Here is a 21,848-nt window from a genome sequence, read left to right on the forward strand (position 1 = left end):
AGCAGTCCGATCAAGACGACAGCAGCCTGATGTAGTTTGGAACTGAAGAGCTCAAAATAAATACAGTCGATGATTGTGATTTAAAAACTTGATCAACTATGAACCGTTTAAAGTCAGTTTTCAACCAAAAATACCAATTTCTTTATATTTCTAACATCTTAATTGTTAATTTTCTCAATTTAGAGTAAACTTAATGTACTTTGGTTGGACAAAACAAGATATTTGAGTGCACCACATTGGGCGATAGAAAACTTACAAGCCAAAGGATTCATTTAGAAAGGAATATGATGTAATTGTTAAATGCCTCTATGTGTAATAAATTAACCAGAACAACGTAAAGCTTTAGAGAACAGTGAAGAGCGCTCCAGTACAATAACCTCTGAACAGCTACCTGAGAGTCTGTGGCGTGGAATTCATAGTCATTTCTCTTTGTTCATTTGTTTTTCTGTTGTTTCCTCCCAGGTTGCAATAAAGATCATTGATAAAACCCAACTCAATCCAACCAGCCTACAGAAGGTGAGTCACGTATTATTGTGTAATGTGTTTTCTCCGGCTTCACCTGTTGTGCTGTTGTTTAAGGGCCTTGTCTGTCCACTTCCATGAGTGATTTAAATTTGCGTAAGCTCTCAGCGTACTCTCATACAGACGTTTCATTTGATGAAGCTGGCAAAGCGTCATCTTTGTTTCGGCATAGTGTGCTCATCAGTTGTCCACCCAGTCCTCTGGAATTAACTGGGTTAAAGGCTCGGAGTAATCTACGTCATTGTGTGCTTGCATTGTGAAATCTAGGATCATGTATTAACTACATGTGTTACGTTCATGGCACTAATGAGATTAAGCTCTCTCCTGTCTGAAGTTAGTCTGCTGCAGCTATTTGTGTGCATGTGTGTGTGTGTATGGGTTAATTGAAAGTTATCTAATGAAAGAAAATTGAGCGAGAAGCATTGCCTCAGGCCTGCACACGCTTCACTGTTTTCATGCAGTTAAAGCTGCAGTGTTTTCACATCTGGCTTTGCTGGTGGAATATTCACCTCTCACTCATTATGTGCTGTTTCTCACACCTTTTTTTTTTTTTTTTTGCACTAGATAGCCGTCGCCTTCGCTCTTTAGAGATAGTTTCAGCCTTGTATGTATTTTGTGCGATAAACTCTGTTCTCACAGTTCATACAAGTCGCTCTTTGTTCAGCGGTGGCTCAGCTGACCAAACTCTGGGTTTCTGTGATTATGACTCTAACACTCTCTCGCATCATCCGGATCGATGCTGTATCAAACACACACATATATACGCACACAGCTAGCCTATTGATGAATGCTCAGCTGGTTAGCTAACAGTCCGGGTTTTGACTTTATTGATCACACAGCGTTGGGTTATTGATGGTGTCTGGCTCTGTGCAATAGTTGGTTCACCTGGCCTAGATACTGGCCAAGACCGCAGATTCATCCCTCTGCTGCTCTGACTGTTAACATCCATGGTTAACCATGTTGTGTCTGTGCAACTGACACTTTCTGAAGAGTATTAAATATCTGTTATGGTGCAGCCCAGCCTCTTTCAACCATCCCTGCTCTGTTTTTATTCCCTGCCCTGACATTCTGTTTCAACTGGAAATAACATCAGAGAACAGCATGAACGCGACATTTCGTAGCTCATTTAAAGCAGGATGACACAGATGGAACAGTACAAATCTCACAGCCCTTGAATTGTTTGTAGCTCTTGTGAGAAAATAAACACAAGAGGATGAGGAAGGGAAAACATATGAAAGAGAATATTCCGATCATACCCGTTTGTGGTTGTGAAAGCTAAACCTTTTTGGCAGCTGCAGTTCTATTGTCAATGCATTTCAACCCAGAATGCGTTCTTGTCAGGAATAGATAGCGACTGCTGCCATGCAACGCTGCAATTGACAAAGAATGCAAGTGTTCATTGCCAGAAGGCTGCATGTCAGTTCTGAGGCTGCTGCTGCTGACTGAAGTTGATCATTTCGCATCATAGAAATACGCTCGAACCGGGCCAGAAAATACTTTTTTGAACGACTTGTCATGTGTTGTGAAGTGCCATCACCGGGTCACAGGACAGTTAACAGTGTGTCAGTGTTATCACCACCTGATAAACTATTGACTCTTTATTGAACAGAGGTGAAGCTGTTTGTGTGTACGCTGTGTGTGTGGTTGTCCCTCTTTGGGAATACAGACCTCTTGTGCTGAACAGAAAAAAGTGAGTTTTATCTCAGAACATCATTTCCTTCTGTTCTAACCGTGATGTGCCTGCATGATTACGCCATGAATCTGCTCTCCAAATCATTTAGCAAAGACCTTGACTTTAACACACGTGTGTGTGTGTGTGTGTGTGTGTGTGTGTGTGTGTGTGTGTGTGTGTGTGTGTGTGTGTGTGTGTGTGTGTGTGTGTGTGTGTGTGTGTGTGTGTGTGTGTGTGTGTGTGTGTGTGTGTGTGTGTGTGTGTGTGTGTGTGTTATGCAGCATGGTAGTGGTCTGGTACTGCATAGCGCAGAGCTGGGGCTGCCAGTTGCATCCTGTCCTGTCAGCATTATTGTAGTTAGTGTAGGACACTATGCATGCTGCCAGGTGACTCTGTCTCTCTGCATCTCTTTGTCTGTCTCTGTCACAGTCTCTCTCACTGCCTGTCGTTGTTCAAGCTTTTACTTTCTCTGTATCTGCAAACTTGGGCTGAATTTCATTTTACATCTTATTTTCAGTTTTTCAAACAATTCATTTTTTACTCCACAAATGATTAGAAAACAGTAGTGTAATAAATTAAAATGTATTTGCTTAAATAACCTCTGGCTCACTCTGGATTTTTGGAGTTTTGAAAATGTGAAATACGTCCGACATTAGCTGACTTTTCTGATCTTTCATGGGAGATTGATTTATTTGCTTCAGTGTACCTAATGGAAATGCACATCATTTGCATTTAAATTTCCACACCATTAATATTCAGAAGCTGTAGTATTCACAGTTGGGTTAAAATAGATGCAGCACAGTAGCTTCTGTCAACTCTCTAAATCTCTTTACAGAACCTCGCTGCATCCTCTCCTTCATCCTCTCTCTCTGTCCTGTTTTGCCTCAGTCTATATTCTGTCATCTTCTCCCTTTTTATTTTCTCTTTGTGAACTCTTAATTTCATTCTCTCCACTGTAGCTCTAAGTGCCACTTCTCTCTCCTTTCCCCTCAGGCGTTGCACTAGTAGGTCTACTGTAATCACAGCTGTACTCTCTACTGTCTGTAGCACTATTTTAAGTCCTCTAAAACTATTTCAGGGAAGCAGCAACTGGTTTTAGTCTTTTGAAAAGTTCTTAGTTTCTCGAGAAAAGCCAGTATTACCAAAGTGACACTGTGCAAATACGACAAAGCAGGTGAAGTAGTGCAATAGGTTGTTTGATGTCTCTGGCCTTAAAGCATAACTTTCGTTTTTTACAACCTGGACCTTATTTGTAGCATTAAATACGACCATTTACTCACCCAGACAACTTTGGTGGCATTTGGAGTCGTTTTGAAGAAATTAACCCCAGAGGAGCGGCGCGTATATCCGTATAATGCGAGTACTCGGGGCATCCATGCGCAGCCTCTATATAACGCATAATCTGCGGCGAAACTCGTTCATAGTCCAATATTTTGTTCTGATATGCTGGTGCTATTCCCCTCTGAGCCCGTGGTGGCATGTTATCAACATCCGGCGTCTCTAGGCAACTACCTCTGACGTGGATGATGTCATTACCGAACGCCGGGCGCTGCGAGCAGCCAGCCACGACACGGCTAACTCTGCGGCAGTCGGCTACGAAAACGCAATAACGAACCATAGCTGTGCCAAACTACAGCTAAACTAGCCGACCGCCGGCTCAGAGGGGAATAGCACCAGCATATCAGAACAAAATATTGGAATATGAACGAGTTTCGCCACAGATTATGCGTTATATAGAGGCTGCGCATGGATGCCCCGAGTACTCGCATTATACGGATATACGCGCCGCTCCTCTGGGGTTAATTTCTTCAAAACGACTCCAAATGCCACCAAAGTTGTCTGAGTGAGTCAATGGTTTTTAATGCTACAAATAAGGTCCAGGTTGTAAAAAACAAAAGTTATCCTTTAAAATTGAGTGTAACCCATGCATAAGCAGGTGTTTTTGTATATAACCTTTATTTAACCGGGCAGTTTGTTGTTGACACACAACAGCAGATTAGCCACACGATTCATGCAGGTGCACGTTGGGCCAGTCAAGAAGAGGGTCATCACCGGTTTCATTGAAATCAAACAAATACCTCATGGTAGCATTGATCTGGTAAAGTGTATATTGTCTCCTGTTGTTGACACCAACTGAAGAGCATTTGGTGGAGTGCAAATCTCTGCCAGTGCTGGGCGAGTCTCCGCCCTTTGTAAACAGTTTATTCTCGTTTACTTTGGGTGCTGATTCTTGTAGAAGTGAGTAAATAAATCCAGAGTTCCTGAACGCAGCAAAGAGTTAGAGGCAGTAGAAAGTGTTTGTTGTCAGGATGCAGACAGGAATCAGTGTCCACTGATTCTCGGTTGAATCTCTTGTAGTTTTTTTGTGGTAATACTGCACTAAAAAGATGCTGTTATATATGCTGTCATGGTAAATATCTTAAAACTTCATAATAGCAACATACAGGACCAAGTGTTTTTTATGTGCTCTTCCCTGCAGTGTGTGTTGTTGGATAATCTGCCAGACTATGCAGGGCCCCATCAAAAGCCCGGTGTTACTTTGAGAACAGGAGATTTTGTAGGCAGCCATCCAAATTTGTGTGTGTGCACAAAAGTAAAGTGTGTATGTGTGTATATGCAGGACAGTGTTTGGGCCACCATCTAATGTTGTGAAGTCTGTTTTGTCCCTTGCCCAGGCCCCCTCAACCAGGAGCTAAATTCCAGACAGGCAAACAAAAGGGGCGGCCGAGTCGTGGTGGAGTGGGGGTGTTGTCGGGGCTTTGGCACTGGAGGAGGGACCCTGAGAAAGACAAGATACAGAGCAGAACCGAAGAGAACGGACATTTTGTGTGTGTGTAGGTCGGCGTGTATGATAACAGGCGGATAAACTCACAGCCAGACACGGTCTCTGCTCGGCCTTTGTGTGCACGTGTAATGCCATTATCTGCGTTGTTATTGTATGCAGCATATTGTCCCTCTGTGGGTGTCTGTGCATAATCATATTGTTGCTCCTGTGTGCATTGTCGTTATTGCACCAGTGTGTAAAGGGAATAATTAGACAATAAAAGGACAAGAGGGTGGACAGAATGAATTTCCCACGAGCTCATCTTCAAAAGCAGCGTGAAGAGAATAGTAAAAGAAAGCTGTGTTTCCACCACCATCACTTTCAGTAAAGTATGCTCGAGACCTGTACCTAACCCAGCAACCTCAGGGTTACAGGGTTGATGTTCAGTTTCAACACTCTTAGTCCTCCTGGTCTCTGAGTGGCATTTCCATAGTTACCGAACCCCTGAGGTGTAGTTGTAATTTGTCGAGGTGCACGTTAGCTCTGTTGTAGCTTATGCACAAAGCCTTTGTAACTACACCACAGCCCCTTAATGCACAAGTAGGCCTGTCACAATTTACATAATGACCTGATCACGACTGTTTGAGCTGACCGTGCTAATTTTGCGTAATCTTTAGAATCGTTTCCGTTCACCTGTATAAAAACAGCTGGATGAAACGAAATGTCACGTTTCCATCAGATTCCACATCTTTTCCACTGTTTGAGGTGTGACTGCCGCTCTTTTAATAACAACATCTCGTTGTGCCCCCTTCTTAAAAAGGTAGTAAGTTAAACTATACTTAAGTTTACTACAAATAGTATACTTGTTTTCAAGTTCTTTGTAGTACTCTGGTAGTACGCTTTGTTATAGAATGCTTTAATGTAAGGCCAATATATGCTGATTTAAGTGGTATGAAATGTTTCTTCTCAGCCGCAGTCAGTAATGGACTGTGTCTCATTCACTGTCTACAGACTCAGACACACAGACACACACACACACACACACAGAGGGTTATTCACAAGAACTACTCTGACGTGGGAGTAGAGAGAGAGGCCTGTGTGTTCCTTCGTCCCTCTCATTCTGTCGTTCCTTGTCTTTCAATCTCTTTCCCCTTTTTTCCTCTGGATTTCTCTGATCTCATGATTGGCTGCGGCTGATAGGAGGAAGTCTGCTGCACGTTGTGTCGAGTGTTGTAAATTGTGTCCTGCAGTAGGGATGTGACAGGGCTGGATATTTAAATATGTCAAATATGTCTTTCAGCTTCATATTTTTTTTAATGCTCCCTCTCTCTCTTTTCTTGTGTGTTTGTGTTTGCGTACTTGTGTGCGAAGATGAGGAAAAACAGACACATGGCGTAGATAAACAGGTCAAAGGTCAACAGACTGGCAGGCCAGACTCATGGATCAAACCCACACAGCACCACTCTCAAAGTGACAAAGGGAAAGGGGGAAAAGCACTCGACAGTCCATCATTAAGTCCCTTTGTGTAATTCCTTGTAAAAAGGAGTGAGAGCTCTGTCGATTAATAATTCCTGCCAAGACGAGAGACAGAGACAGAGGATGTAAATGCTCAGAAGTTGATTAGTGTTGCCTGAAAGGAGGGATGAACAAAGGGAAAGTGAAGGATGCTAGAAAAGAACACGCCACTGTCAGATACTGAAATCTATTCTGGAATTGAGAAAAGTGCCTTGAAATATTTGTATTTCCTTCAGAAAAGTTTGAAAGCGTTTTCTAAACCTGAGAGTTTTAGGGGCTGAATTTGATTTAAGGACCAGTGGGTAGGATCTAGCAGCAAGGTTGCAGAATGCAAACAGCTGAATACCCTCATTCCTCCATCTCCAAGCGTGAAAAAGAGCTATGGTGGCTGTAAAAAATGCAAAAGGCCTTTTGTAGAGCTGGTGTTTGGTTTGTCCATTCAGGGCTACTGTAGAAACATGGTTGAGTCTGTGGAGGAAGACCCGCCCCCTCTGTAGATATAAAGAGCTCAGTAGAAGGTAACGAACGCACAACAATTTTCAGGTAATTATACATGAATGAAAACACACTTATGAATAGATCCTGCTGAATCCTCCTCACTGGGCCTTTAAGGCAGCCCACATTCTTTTAAAACACAAAAATCAACATATTTCCCACATGACAGCAGCTGTGTGTGAGCAGGCTTTATGTGCTTGGCATTCCATGACTTCCCACAACCCTCCTCTCAGCATTAGGGAATACCTGGGTTGGCATGGCAACTGTGACGCAGAGCCATCGCCATGGGAGAGAACCAGGAAAAGGGGTAGAACATAAGAAGGCAGGAGAGTGAAGTTATTGTACAAATTGTGATGGGAAAAATCTCATATTTTTGCTTTTTACCAAGAAATATTTATCTACCAATTGCACCAAAAGCGTGATAAGCTCCGCAGCACGTTACAGCAGCTGAGGATTGATTGGATTGTTGATCAATAACAGTGACTCAACAATTTCCTGGCCAGCTGCTGAGGTTTGAGAGGACGAGGTGAATGAGAATAGGAGCGAGTGAGAGAAAGAGAGAGGTGAATGGATGCATGGGAGAGGGAGGAGAGGCTAAGCTGATAATTCTTCCTAAAGCTCAGATGAACAGCTGATGCACCGTGCACTTAATTCAATTACACACACTCCCAGTGGACTTGGGTGTGTGTGCGCGCGTCCGTGTGTGCGCGTATGATGATGCAGCTTCCCATTTTAAGAGTAGAAAAACTGACGTAGAAGAATAGAAACGAATGCTCGTAACATTGCCAGCCAGAGAGTGTACTGGTGTTCATGTGTGACTGCTTCACCATCACAACATCGTTCTTCTTCATATAAATTCACATCAGAGGTCCAAAAATAGCAGATAGGGTCACTGCAGCTGTGCACATCTGCCTTTTTAGATGAGTTCATTTTCCAATCGCTGATAGAAATCAGTTTATAGCTGCAACTAATGATAATTAATTTTCTTTTCAGTTTGCAATGAAGAGAAAAGCAGCAGAGAAGCTTAAACCTGCTTTTCTCTTTTTGAGAACTTTATTAATAGATTATCAAAATTGGTGATTCATATATAATAAAACATTGTTATACGTGCATGGTATACATCATTATTTGAATGTCTTTTAGTGTCTTAACTTGGCACAAACCTTACATTTGGCTGTTCAGTATGGCCAAATCCATCGGTGAGTGTGTGTGTAGGTGTGTGGGTGGATGTAGGCGAACTAAACTGGTGTTTTTCCTTGGGGTCCACTGGACACCAGGAATCTGTCTCACAGATCTCATACATGCACCACCTCGGGCGAATGTTCAGTTATGTCATTGTGAAAGTGTTGCTACTTAACTGTGAGAAACCGAATACCATGAACACTTTTCTCCAAGGGAAGAAAAACATATGTTCTCATGTGAGGTGTCTCTGCCATCTTTGATTGGTCATACCCATCTGCTGTCAGATTGGAAATGTGATTAAGTCGGTTTAGTATGAATGTGAATCCGGATGTATGGAAGCATGTAGTCTGCACCTGGATGAGTAGGATAAATAGAGGTAATATACCATATGTCACGTTCTGTTAATTAAATGTGTAGTACCGTAGTCTGCACTTTCTTCATTTTGACAGCTTCGACCCTCTTTTTGCTCGTCTGTTCTGTCCTACTTTCTGAATAATTAGCAAAATATCTGAATTGTGTTGCTGTCTTTGTGCTTCATTAAAAAAACGTGCACATGTATACACATGCTGCAGCTAACTACGCCCATCAGTCAGTCTGTGTAATGTCTCCTTCTGTTTTACTGCCATGTTGAACACAGAGTTTCATTAAATGTGCAGCTCCTCGCATCAGCATAGCTGAATCTCAGCAGAGGGAGAAGAGAAGGCTGCAGCCTGGTTCACGGCTCCATTGCTTCACACATGGCAGCTGTACAGTGGAACATGTCACAGTTTATTGTCTCTTTGCACCAACAAAATTCTTTATTTCTGTTTGCTATCAGCCCAACGACCACTGGCTTAAGGTCATAGATCAATGAACTTCTTTATCTTATAAGCACCTCTTAACCCACCGATGAGCATTAAATCATCTCAACTAGAGATAAAAGATGAACATTTGTAAGTGGGACATCACAATGAGATGCAGTGTGCTTCCTGATGAGCTGCAGGGAAATAAGAGATTGTACTGTACAAATAAAGAAACCATAATAACATCTCTCTTTGTATTAGTAGAGTTGAGAAGAGACAAACACTGATGCAGTTTCACTTCTTGCTGTGTGCAGTTTTACTCCTTCTTCTTTCTTACTTTCTCATTGTTTTCTTGTCTTTTTCTCCCTCTGCCCCCCCCCCCCCCATCTCCTGTGCATTGTTAATTTGCCTCATTTTCTATTTCTGTTACAGTTTCCTGCTGACACAGTCTGCTCTCGTAACACACACATTTTGTTTTTTTTTATCATACACTCAGTGTACACACACACACACACTCACACACACTTCCCCTCTAGGGTCAGAATGTCTCACTTTGTCTCTAATAACCAAACCAAAACAACTAATTATGGATGCATGGCTTGATTGCATTTGTAAGACTTCACAGAGGCCGTATGCAGACCCTTAAACCAGACCTGTGTTCAATTACATGGCAAAATCACAAACCCTTACTGCATATGTTTCATATAGCTCACTCGATATTTTCTCATTTCTGTGGGTTGAAATAATGCTTCAATTGACTGTAATTCCATCCATGTTAGAAACATCTCATAACCAACCATGAGCATGTTCCGCAGTGATGCATCTGGCCCTGCGCTTTCCTTCTGTGATCTTTTAAAACGGGGTTCACAGACAAATACATTACTTTAATTAGACAGTGAGAGAGAGTGAGGCAGCGTCAGAGTGACAGCATGAGGCAGCAGTCTGGAGCTCAGTGATGGATGAGGGGGTACAGCGGGAGAGAGCGACACCCAGGGGAGGGAGTTCACTGTCAGCCGAGCACCAGTGAGACGCTCCCCTGGGTGGCCCCAGGTGTAGGGGTGGCCAAAGTGTGTGTGAGCGTGTGTGTGTTGTATGAAATAAATGACGACCAATCCATTTGATGAATGAATGAGAAATAATTGAAATAAAGATGTGAAGAAGTCGCCCTTCTTTTATACTCCAGTCAACACAAAGAAAAGAGGTTCTGCTTTAAAACTGACTCACATGTTTGTGTAATTCGTTGTTCGTTTGAATGTATTAGCATTTTGAAGATAAGATAATTCTGCAATAATTGTCCCTTAATTGTTTCGTCCCAATGCAAGCCATATTTTCGAATATTTTAAGTAACATTTGTTTTAAATTTTCTGTATGGACTTTTATGTAATCTTATAGTTGATACTTGATTCATGTTCTCCTTCAAATGTTTTTCAGCTGTTTCGAGAGGTACGCATCATGAAAACTCTCAACCATCCCAACATAGGTGAGTTACACTCTGGCGTACGATGTCGTGTGTGTGTGTGTGTGTGTGTGTGTGTGTGTGTGTGTGTGTGTGTGTGTGTGTGTGTGTGTGTGTGTGTGTGTGTGTGTGTGTGTGTGTGTGTGTGTGTGTGTGTGTGTGTGTGTGTGTGTGTGTGTGTGTGTGTGTGTGTGTGTTCTGAGGTGGTGAGTGGTCTTGTGTGTGTTTTCTTTGTGCCTTTGTGTTAACGTCTCTTCCTCTGCGTGTTACAGTGCAGTTGTTTGAGGTGATTGAGACCGAGAAGACTCTTTACCTGATTATGGAGTACGCCAGCGGAGGTGAGTGGCACCCCGACCACCCTCGTCATCATTGCCAATTTGAATCGTCCCAATTAGATTGATTACTTTGACTGAACTATACTCTACAACCAATGAACTAATTAATTTAGGGTATAAAGGTTGAGTTCAGTCCTTTGTCTACATTTTCATTAGTGAGACCTCCCATCTGTCTCTGAGAAAGTCGTCCCTGCTGTCTTTGGGCTCTGTGTTCAGCTGTTTCCCATGCACTCTTCTATTTTTACAGCTTCTCTGTTTTTCTTTGTCTCCTCACGATCCCTTAATCTCTCTCCGCTGCTCTCACTGTATGTTGTGTGATCTCTTACTTCAGTACCTAATAAGGAGGCTGCAGCTCACCAGCCGACGTGCCGATCTGTTCAGATCAACCTCAGACTGTTTTACTGTTTAGGATCTCTGGGGTCAAATGTTCAGCTCCAGCACTCATTCACACAAAATGTATATGAAGACATGCACACAAAAACAACACATGAGATGTGTTCAGCACACAAGATGTCAAGCGGTTTGGGAATATCATGAATCTTGGATGCTAAAGCATCAAGTTTTGGTATTTTTCAGCTGGAGGGTGATGCAGCAGTGCCGAGTATTAGTGCATGGACTGCATTTTTATACAAGGCTTTTCTAGTATTACCTAATGCTAAAAGCGCTTTCCAACACGAGCCAGCATTCATTCTCACACACACACACACACACACACACACACACACACACACACACACACACACACACACACACACACACACAGGTGGTAGAGGCTCCCATGCAAGGTACCACCTGCTCATCAGGAGCAGTAACCATTGACACACACACACACACACTCACATTCTTCATTTTTCTTGCAGGCGAAGTGTTCGACTACCTCGTAGCTCATGGCAGAATGAAGGAGAAAGAGGCCAGAGCCAAGTTCAGACAGGTCAGTTAAATCTCATACCTCACCTCATCTCACCTGTCTGTCTGTCTGTCCGTCCAGCCATATACAACTAAAAGCTGCTGTTATGTTCCAGTTCCAGTGGAAAGCTAGATTTAACATGCTGTTTGACTCCTCCCGATCATTATCACTGCACTGTGAGCCTAACTGATAGCCTAGCCAGGTGAAATTAGCATCAAGGAAGTGCAGTCACATTACTGTCTGAACAAGGGCTCATGTTGCACTGTAGCAGATGGACATCCGACAGCCAGCAGTTCCTAGTGGTTGGAAAACTGAGCAGGAGTAAATAAAGTCTGGACTTATTAAGAAGAGAGAACGAGTACAAAAAATTCACCATGCCTACTAAAAGTTAGAGGAGCTGAACTCTAAGCTTATTGTTTATAGTCCCTGCTGGGCTTGTTACTGGGCAATGAAATGCAGTTAACTTTTCCACTGTGGTTCAAACCAAAGAAAACAAACAGTAGGTACAACGGCACAGGAACAAATTCACTCATCTATTTTTTACATGTAATGCTGCTTTATGTTATTGGTCAAGAAGTTCATGTGTAAATGGAGCTCCCAGTTTAGCTTCCATTTACATGTAAGTACAAACATAGATGCAATTATCTTCCTTCATTTGAAGCCTTTTTTTCTGTCTCTCCTCAGATTGTCTCAGCGGTGCACTACTGTCATCAGAAGAACATTGTTCACAGAGACTTGAAGGTGATTACACAGTGTTAGAAGAAAAGGAAAAGAGTCTATGAACCTTCTTCAGATAACCAAAATCTGTGACTCTTCCTGTGTGACAGGACAGAAAGAAATTATGGACTCAGGCTTTAAGTTGCAAATATACAAATAATCTATTTCAGCACTGAGCTTTTTTAAGAAAAAGAAACATGATAATCGTTTTCCGCTTCTGTTTTTCTGTATTTCTATGTGTTTCACTGTCTGTGTTGTTTCTTGCAGGCGGAGAATTTGCTATTAGACGCTGACTCCAACATCAAAATAGCCGACTTTGGCTTCAGTAACGAGTTCTCTGCGGGCAGTAAGCTGGACACGTTCTGTGGCTCGCCGCCCTATGCGGCCCCAGAGCTATTCCAGGGAAAGAAGTACGACGGTCCAGAGGTGGACATCTGGAGCCTGGGTGTCATCCTGTACACGCTGGTCAGTGGGTCCTTGCCCTTTGATGGACAGAACCTAAAGGTGGGTGACGTGGAGGCTATTTTACTGTAGTAGAAGTGCAGTTGCTTTATCTGGGATTGAGGTTTTCTTCATTTATTATTGGTATTTTACTGAAAAGAAAAGTGATGGCACTTTGAGGCATTATTATGAATTCTTTCTACATGTAACCATCAGTCACTGCACTTTTGCTTTTGCACACTGGGGCAAAGAGTTTATGGCACGCTAGTAAATTTAAACTGTTTCCCATTTTACTTAAACTCCTGCAGCACAATTCCCCCACAATCAAAGCTAGTTTTAATCTGTCTCCTCTCAGGGTTGTGCAGCATGCTTACAATCAATCTTAAGATAATTAGTATAGCTAACGAGTGCTTACACATTTCGAATTGACATGTCAGTTTTCTAATTTAACTGTTTAAAGAGGTTCTTGCAAACAAACCAAAGTTATATTTGCATTCACGGTGCTTTCCAGAACACACGGTGTGTATGCTTGAGATAATATATAATTAGATTAGATAAGACTTTATTAATCTCACAATGGAGAAATTTACTCTTACAGAAGCTCTTCGGAACACACATAATGATATAATATTTCTAAGTATTTAAAATCCTGCATTGTTTACCAGCTTGCAGTCTTCTTCTTCCCTGCCAATGTTGGCCAGTGGATTAGTGTGAAACTTAGCAGGGAAGTGTACAGTGCTGCCCGTGTGCGTGCACAAGATGAATAAAACAGGAACCCACTTATAAACAGCTCCACAGCGCTGCTAGAGGTCAAAAACTCCACAGGGAACTGCTAATCACATAATTATGCATCACATCACGTAAGATTTTATTAAGGACAGATGGACAGTAAAGATAACCAATATTTAGATATTTCCTAGTCCCAGTCTTTCATTGATTCAGTGTCCCTGTAGCAGGAACTCATTATGCATCAATGTATGTTGGTTGTGTTCAGGAGCTGCGGGAGCGAGTTTTGAGGGGGAAATATCGCGTGCCGTTCTACATGTCCACAGACTGTGAGGGGATCCTCCGCCGCTTCCTGGTCCTCAACCCTTCCAAGCGCTGCTCGCTGGAGGTGAGAAAGAGACGTTACAGCTGCACACACTTACAGGATAACTTTGTTTTTTTACAACCTGGACCTTATTTGTAGCATTAAATACGACCATTTACTCACCCAGACAACTTTGGTGGCATTCGGAGACATTTTAAAGAAATTAGACAACTGAACAAACATACAGAGCAAAATGTTTGTTAAGACAGCACTTTCCTTCTCTTTTCACACCAGCAAATAATGAGAGATAAGTGGATTAATGTCGGCTATGACAGCGAGGAGCTGAAGCCCCACACAGAGCCTGAGGAGGACTTTAACGACACCAACCGCATCGGTGAGAAACGTACCTTCTACTGTTCATTTATTAACTGAAGCATCGATCTCATAGTGATTATGTGATAACCGTCTGGTGATGAGGTGATTGCTGTGGCAGTTTAGGCAGGTAACTGTAGGCAGTGAGGGTAAGCAGGAAACATCTGGTCCTGTCCACAAAGTCATCAACTCCAACTTCTAGAGGATTTTTTAAAAATGTGTTTAATGGGATGTTTGAGGATGTGTCATCTGATTGGGTCATGATCAAAGCCTCCATTACAGACGCCTCACTTGACCTGTTAGGATCGTTCTTGTCTTGGATCTTTGCTTCTATCTTGCTGACAGCAAGATTGAAGCAAATAGTGATATTATACAGGGTTTGAATAAGATAAATATTATAAATGGCCTAAATATAAAGATATATAGCCTAAATATAAGTATGGATGCCCTTCAAAGAATAAGAAATAAATAAATAAAATATAATTATAGATGACTTCCTTTATATGAATGTCTGATGGGATGTCATAATTTAGTAACCATAAAATCTTAACATGAGCTTTTGTACTGGAACTAATCTCATGCAGGGGTTGATTTTATGTCCTGCATAAAATCAACCCCTGTACACCGAGCGGAGCGCCGAGGTTGAACCTTTCATTATTGTGCAGGAACTCAACCTGCCTGACTCCTGCGTAGCTTGCTGTTGTGGAATAACTCTTTCTACTTTTGTGCGTCTCTTTCCAGATGTGATGGTTGGCATGGGCTTCACTAGAGATGAGGTCAGGGAGTCGCTGGTTGGTCAGAAATACAATGAGGTCACAGCCACATACCTGCTGCTGGGACGCAAGAATGAAGTGAGTGCATCGGTTCACCTTTTTATTTATTTGTTTATTAGCAGATCTTCCGATGTCGACAGGCAACATGCAAGTAGCATGAAATTAACTGGACCTGGTTTTGGAACTGGACTGGACTAACTTTGTCTTGGTTATAGCTCTGCTCTGAGAGAACCTCTAAACAATCTTATCAATGCCCGTCTCCAGTCGGACTGCAAGTGTAAATGTTTTTCTTCTTTCTGTGTCCGTCTGTCTCTCAGACGGAGGGCAGCGAGTCTCGGTCAGGCAGCAGTCTGAGTCTAGCTCGAGTCCGGACCAGCGGCATCACCAACGGAACCAGCAAACACACCACTTCCTCCTCTGGTGCACCCTCCTCCTCTTCTGGCCACAAGGCACAGCGCAGCGCCTCCACCTACCACCGCCAGAGACGACACTCCGACTTCTGTAAGGCAAAATACAGACATCAGTGGGTGTTTAGGTGGTTTCTGAAACGCTGAAATGGTTGCAGAAATCTACCTCACTGAGACTCTGTTTTATACCTCTCAGGTGGTCCAGCAGTTCCTGGGTCAGCACACCCCAAGCGGAGTCCCAGTGGTGTAGGCGAAGGGGCGGGGCTAAAGGAGGAGCGGCTGTCAATCCGCAAGACGAGTACTAATACCACTGGCTCCCGTAGCATCCCAACCCCCTCCAGTCCAATGGTTAGCTCTGCTCACAACCCAAACAAAGCTGAGATACCCGACCGGCGCAAGGAAGTGAACTCAACCACAGTAAGGCCAAAAGGATATGTTGTGGGTGTCACATTTAATCCCTTATCAATACAACAGGTACAGATGGCAGAATCCTCACAGTCCTCCTAATCCCATTTCCTCAGATTACAGCACATGGAGACGACACTGACACAGATATTATGGAGGCTGCAAACATTAACATCCTCCACATATTAGAGAAAAGTTGAATAGTGAAACACTTACGTACCTTGACATGAATTAACTGTAGATATTCCACCCATCAGGAGGAATATGGAGATTATGGGTGCTCAGTGAGATTAGCATGAGAGAGAGAGAGGGAGAGTTTAAGAATGTTAAGGATTGAAGATGGCACCCAGATTAACCTGAGATTAACTCTTCAATGTTCTGCACAGCAGATACTTGCAGAACTCATGACCATCTGAGGTCAAACAGTCAAGGCAGGAAAAGCTTTAAGAAATTAATTGTAAAAAAAAAAAGTCTTAAGAAGGTGTGACACGTGTCTTTCAGTTTTGAGGCTCTCCTTGCATTGTGTTATGTGGTAGACCACCCCCCACCACCACATCAGATTATTATCACATTCATGTGATTTTTGGTTTGTGATTCTCTCTGCAGAATAACATCCCTGCTAGTGCCATGACCCGAAGAAACACGTACGTGTGTACAGACCGATCCAACACTGAGAGACACTCACTGCTGCAAAATGGCAAAGAAAACAGGTGAGAGAAGCACAGGTGTGTGTGTCTGTCTGTGTCTCTGCTTACCTTTTACAGTGCATATGACGACAAACTACAATCACAAAAAACAGCACAGTTTGTTTTCTTCTTCTTTTTTTGTGCGGACCACAGTCAATGGTCATCGAGTATAAACAAATACAAAGTAATACTGAAAGTTTCAGCATCATGACTACAAGTGAGAGCGACGGTTCACATAGCCTAGAGCTAATTTCAGTCTGTTTGCTAACATTTATCACCTCTTATTGTATCTAAAAGCCCTCACTGTCCTTGAGGGTTCAAAATTTAGATTAGAATTAGGTTTAGTTAAAAAACTCATTAAAAGATTCAGTTTTATGAAGAGTGCGGTGCACAGGCTGTAAATTGACCGGCTGATACTGTTAGCTATTAAATGTCAGTGTGATGCAAAAACAACAGCGAGGCGAGCTCGAACAAGATGGAATAAATTACACAGTTTGACCTCGAATTGACGTGTTGCATCGTATTTAATCCAGTGAATACATTCATATTCACAGTAACCACAGTGTGGTTGATAGACACTGGTTCCATTGGTACAGAAGATAAAGGACTTAAACCCTGTGTGTGTGTGTGTGTGTGTGTGTGTGTGTGTGTGTGTGTGTGTGTGTGTGTGTGTGTGTGTGTGTGTGTGCACTCAATATGAACTGTCTGTTGTTGTGGCAGATGGTTGTCTGCCTGTCTAGTGTCAGAGCATGGCAGGCACATCTCTCTCTCTCTCTCTCTCTCTCTCTCTCTCTCTCTCTCTCTCTCTCCTTTCTTTCTCTTTCTCTCTCTCTCTCTCCCTCTCTCTCTCCTTTCTTTCTCTTTCTCTCTCTCTCTCTCTCTTTCCTCTCTCTCTCTTTCCTCTCTCTCTTTCTCTCCCTCTCTCTCTCTCTTTCCTCTCTCTCTCTTTCTCTCCCTCTCTCTCTCTCTTTTCTCTCTTTCTTCTCTTTCTCTTTCTCTCTCTCTCTTTCATTTCTTTCTCTTTCTCTCTCTCTCTCTCTCTCTTTCTCACTTTCATTCTGGCTGACCTGTTTTCCATCCTTCTGTCTCTTCATCGCTCTGTAATTCTACCCCTCAGAGGGAGAGCCAGAGAGTTCCTGTCTGTCTGATCTCGAGTTAAATGTGAGGGGCTGAGGGTTGAGCACTGGCCAGGAGGAGGGTTTATCGAACGGATTTCGAGACTGACCGTAGTTTTTAAATCTAAGACTCCACTGAAAGCAGTGAAGAAAACTATGAATAAACACAGTAAAAATATTTTTAGTAAAACTCCTGCATTGATTAATCGATTATAATCAGGAAACTGCACTTATAGTATTAAAAGTAAAAGTGACTGCTATACTGCCATATATTACATCATTAGATTATTATTACTCAGAATTGTTAAGTAATTGGTAAGTAATAAGATTGAGTAATTGAGATACTCAAAAGGAAAAGCAGCAGTTTATTAATTGACTAATTGTTTCAGCTGTACTTGTAATCGGTAACTGTCTTTTGTGCCTTTGTGTCCTCTGGGACGGGTTGTAACCGAATGAATTTCTCCACTGTGAGATTAATAAAGTAATCTAATCTAATCTATGTTTCATTTATAACAAAGCGTCATATTGTATAAGCTAAAGATGTCAGATAAATGTAGTGGAGTACGAGTAAAAAGTGGCTTGAAAAGAAAAGGCTCAGTAACGTACTAGTACCTTAAATTTGTACTTAAGTACAGCACTTGAGTAAATGTACTTAGTTACATTCCACCTCTGTTGATGACACACCAGACACTATTAAATCCAGCCGTTACAGTGAGGCTGTATCCTCTGCAGCCACTCCCGTTTGAGATTTAACAGGTGGTGGTGAGGGATGGAGGAATGGAGGTAAAGAGTGACGCATCACAGGAGAGAAGGATGAAAGGATGAAGGAAAGGAGAGGCTATGGGAGAGGGGGAGAAAGGGCAGCTGAGCAGGAGAGAGCGGCGGGATGAAGTGAGGACTGGCACTGTGCCAGCGTAACCTTCCACTTGCCTCAGAGGCCTTGTCAATGTGATGCCATGCCAGAGTGGTTGATGGGACAAACACGTGCATGGACACACACACACACAGTCACATTTGGTTGATGAAAATGTACGTGAACATCGAGTATAGACACAAAACATTGCTTATGTATATGACAGCATGTGTGTGACTATAGTCAATCATACTCTGTTTGCATTAAGGACACATTACTGTGTACACACATTAATGTATCTTGACAAAGAGTTGTTTGTTTACATGCTCGGAAATTCATGTAATCAGAATTATTTGATTTTGATGATCTTTGTCAATAATGTAACTGTAGATATTTATATTGATAACTTGTTTGAGTGCAGGTGTACAAAGATCAGCTGATCCATTCATGATCGTCTCAACCCTCCTGTTCATAAATGATTTATGCACACAACTTTTACAACCATCAGGCTGTATCACCCTCTCATCTTCCTTTTCTCCTCTCCTCATCTTCATCTCTCAAACCTCTAAAGCCTCTTCACGCCTCTCTTCTCCGCCCCTCCCTCCTTCCCCGGTGTGCCCCCCCCTGCAGTTAGCTGCAGTACACAGCTAGTTCACATTGACATTAAACGATTTTGTTCTGCAACGGCTGCTCTTCAACTTAACCCGTCTAATGGTTGTGCTCCACTTGAGCCCTGTGTGTGGGTGTTATCTAGAGCGTATGAAAAGCAGCCTCAGGCCACCAGCCAGTCAGAGTCAGGGGTGGAGGTGTGTGCATGTGCATGCGTGCGTGTGCGTGTGTATGCGTGCATGTGTGACTTAGCCTACATCTCAGACTAAAGACCAGTTAATTGGGGATGATTCCCCAACTGGGGAAAAGATAATTTTTGCTCAGTTAGTGTTAGTGGTTGTGGTCAGAGTTGGGTGTGTAGGTGTGACAAAATGGGCCAGTTTTCAGAGATTAGAGAATAATTGTTGGTCCTGATGTTGCTCTCTCTCTCTGTGAGTAGTGATGCTACATAATTCTGAAGAAGTCTTAAATTACTTCAGTTTAAGACGACTACTTACTACTAAGTACTGCTACAAGTATCCCAAATCTGAAGTGCTCTTAATTTGACGTTTGTTGTCAACACATTACACAAAATCTAGCAAAAGCCATGTAGCCAAATATCCTTCTCTTCTGATCCTGCCTTCCATACTTCAGGGGCTTATTAAAGAGGCATGATTAATCAGAAATAAACGTTTTGTGGCTTTATTCTGGTCGTCTGTGGTATTCAACCTTAATTCAACTGGTATACTGAAAATACATTTATGCATACATGTGCTTTCAAGAATAAGGTTGGTAATATTCTTTACTTATTCCTAGAAAATCCAATGAAAACACAAAAAACTATGATCCTATTAATGTGTTGTGTGTGTATGTGTGTCGAAAGCCTGATTTTGCTTCTTCCTCTGGCCATTGTTGTGAAAACCACATCACTGAGTCTCACATTGCACTGGGTGACGTGTTCCTTCTTTACGATGAACATGGGCACTGTGCTGTGTAGGACTGACTCATTGGTAGGAGGTACAGCACCATAATGTCAGAAATATGTGATTCCTGCACTCGCCCGTTGCAAATCACTGCTCTTTGTTTTCTTCCTCCCTCCAGCTCCGTTTCCCACCGCCTTCCCCCTGCCTCCCCGTCAACCCACAGCATCGCCGGTGCCTCTGGAGCCTCCTCTTCGTCCTCCACGCCCTCCTCCCGCCTCTCCAGGGGATCCACGGTGAGGAGCACTTTCCACGGAGGGCAAATTAGAGACCGTAGGCCTCCCTCCCATGCCCCCCCTGCCTCCCCCACACCGTCCCATGATGCCAGCCCGCTGCCCCACGCCAGGACCCGGGCCACGACCAACCTGCTAAGCAAACTCACCTCCAAGCTGACTCGCAGGTAAGGGGAGAAGCCGGGGGAAGGAGGAAGGGGGAGGAGAGAATGGGAGGTTTCTGTATGGCTTCCATTGACGGGTTAGCATAAAGAGGAAGAGTTTAGTTTAGAGACTAAAAAATCATAATTCAAAGAAATCAAGAAACCTTTTACAGATGAAGCTTTAACTCAGGACTCATTGCTCATTCAGACATTTGCAAGTATTTTGGAGGATTGTATGTTTGATGATTGCTGATGTGGTGACGTGATAGCAGCAGCCTGTACAGGCCCGTGTGTTTCTAGGCTCATTTGCTATAAAGCTGTACATGAAGATCATTTAGCTAACCTTGCTGCCTCTCATGGTCTCTTCCTTAACCAGTACTAACCTACCAGCCTTTCTTCTCTAATAATGACTCTTTACAGGCTTCAGAATTTGTTCTCCTTAATCTCAGACTTGGGTCTAATAGTGTTTAAACATTATTAATACTGTTTGTTTTACTTGCTTAAACTAGAGGTCTGTGTTTTTTTTGTTTTGTTTTGTTTTTTCAGTCCCGCACCTGCCGACAGGTGAAAGATTTCTGCCCATTATCACCTGCTCACTACAACATTTGCCATTGAAAATCTCCCTGCTCCATCCCAATTAAATTTAGCCTTTAGCAAAATTTGACCGTCACAGTGTGCCTGTAACCAACCCGATGAATTAAGTTAATTACTGCCGTGGGAAGGAAAAAGAAAAAAGTTCAAATTGCATAATCGTCTGTCATGAAGTGTGTTTACCTGATGCACTTAACCCACCCAGGTGTTCCTCTAAGCTGGTACAAACAAACCATAACCTATCTGACCCAGGTCTGCAGGTCAGGTGGACATACTGTTGGTCTTTCACAGTCACTTCTTCTCAGCTGCTTATTGTTGCTTTATCTGTTTGTTTCTTTGTTTGTTTGATTCTTTAACAACTTTTGCTCTCCTTACCAGTCACCTGCCAGTCTTCTATCCTTCTTTTTCCTGATCTACCGTACATACTGTTTAATTTGTACTCTTCTACCTGTGCTTACTGTCATCTCTGTTGTCTCCCCCCCCTCACTGGCTTTCTCTTTCATTCAATGTCTCTCTGACTCTCTGCGGTTAATTTTTCCTTTCTCCATTCCTCTCACCCTCTCTTCATCTCCTTCTCTTCTTCCTCTCTCCTCCTAGGGTCACTCTTGACCCTTCTAAACGTCAGAGCTCAAACAAGTCCATGTCGGGCTGCACCCTCCCACAGGGGACAAAAACAGTTAGTAAGTCTTCCTTTCCCATGTTTTCTGGCTGCTTCTGTCTGCCTGCCTGACTGTCTGCCTGCTTGCCGGTGCCCTGTCATCCCCTCTGCCCCTCACTCACTGTCTGTCGTAGGTTGGAGTTTAGTTATACAAACATCTGTCCGAGGCAAAGCTACTCTACAGGCAGGAATTTACCCAGTGGTTGAGTTAAATTCAACCTGCAGC

At 42.8% G+C, this 21,848-nt stretch overlaps 1 protein-coding gene across 3 annotated transcripts in view; it reads left to right on the forward strand.

Moving 5' to 3' along the window:
• mark4b (MAP/microtubule affinity-regulating kinase 4b) overlaps positions 1 to 21,848 on the forward strand; it is a 48,430-nt gene that overhangs the window by 16,230 nt on the left and 10,352 nt on the right. For 2 of the 3 annotated variants that reach the window (XM_041940085.1, XM_041940087.1), the window contains exons 3-15: positions 463 to 516; positions 10,364 to 10,412; positions 10,661 to 10,726; positions 11,584 to 11,654; positions 12,315 to 12,371; positions 12,615 to 12,851; positions 13,783 to 13,902; positions 14,113 to 14,212; positions 14,932 to 15,041; positions 15,281 to 15,464; positions 15,567 to 15,787; positions 16,382 to 16,485; positions 20,119 to 20,397. In XM_041940085.1, coding sequence (XP_041796019.1) covers positions 463 to 516; positions 10,364 to 10,412; positions 10,661 to 10,726; positions 11,584 to 11,654; positions 12,315 to 12,371; positions 12,615 to 12,851; positions 13,783 to 13,902; positions 14,113 to 14,212; positions 14,932 to 15,041; positions 15,281 to 15,464; positions 15,567 to 15,787; positions 16,382 to 16,485; positions 20,119 to 20,397 — 1,652 coding nt within the window. Of the gene's footprint in view, positions 1 to 462; positions 517 to 10,363; positions 10,413 to 10,660; positions 10,727 to 11,583; positions 11,655 to 12,314; positions 12,372 to 12,614; positions 12,852 to 13,782; positions 13,903 to 14,112; positions 14,213 to 14,931; positions 15,042 to 15,280; positions 15,465 to 15,566; positions 15,788 to 16,381; positions 16,486 to 20,118; positions 20,398 to 21,561; positions 21,645 to 21,848 lie in introns of all 3 variants that reach the window. The other variant, XM_041940088.1, reaches the window with a different exon arrangement.

Source organism: Chelmon rostratus, chromosome 7 (assembly GCF_017976325.1).
Source record: "Chelmon rostratus isolate fCheRos1 chromosome 7, fCheRos1.pri, whole genome shotgun sequence".
NCBI lineage: Eukaryota > Metazoa > Chordata > Actinopteri > Chaetodontiformes > Chaetodontidae > Chelmon > Chelmon rostratus.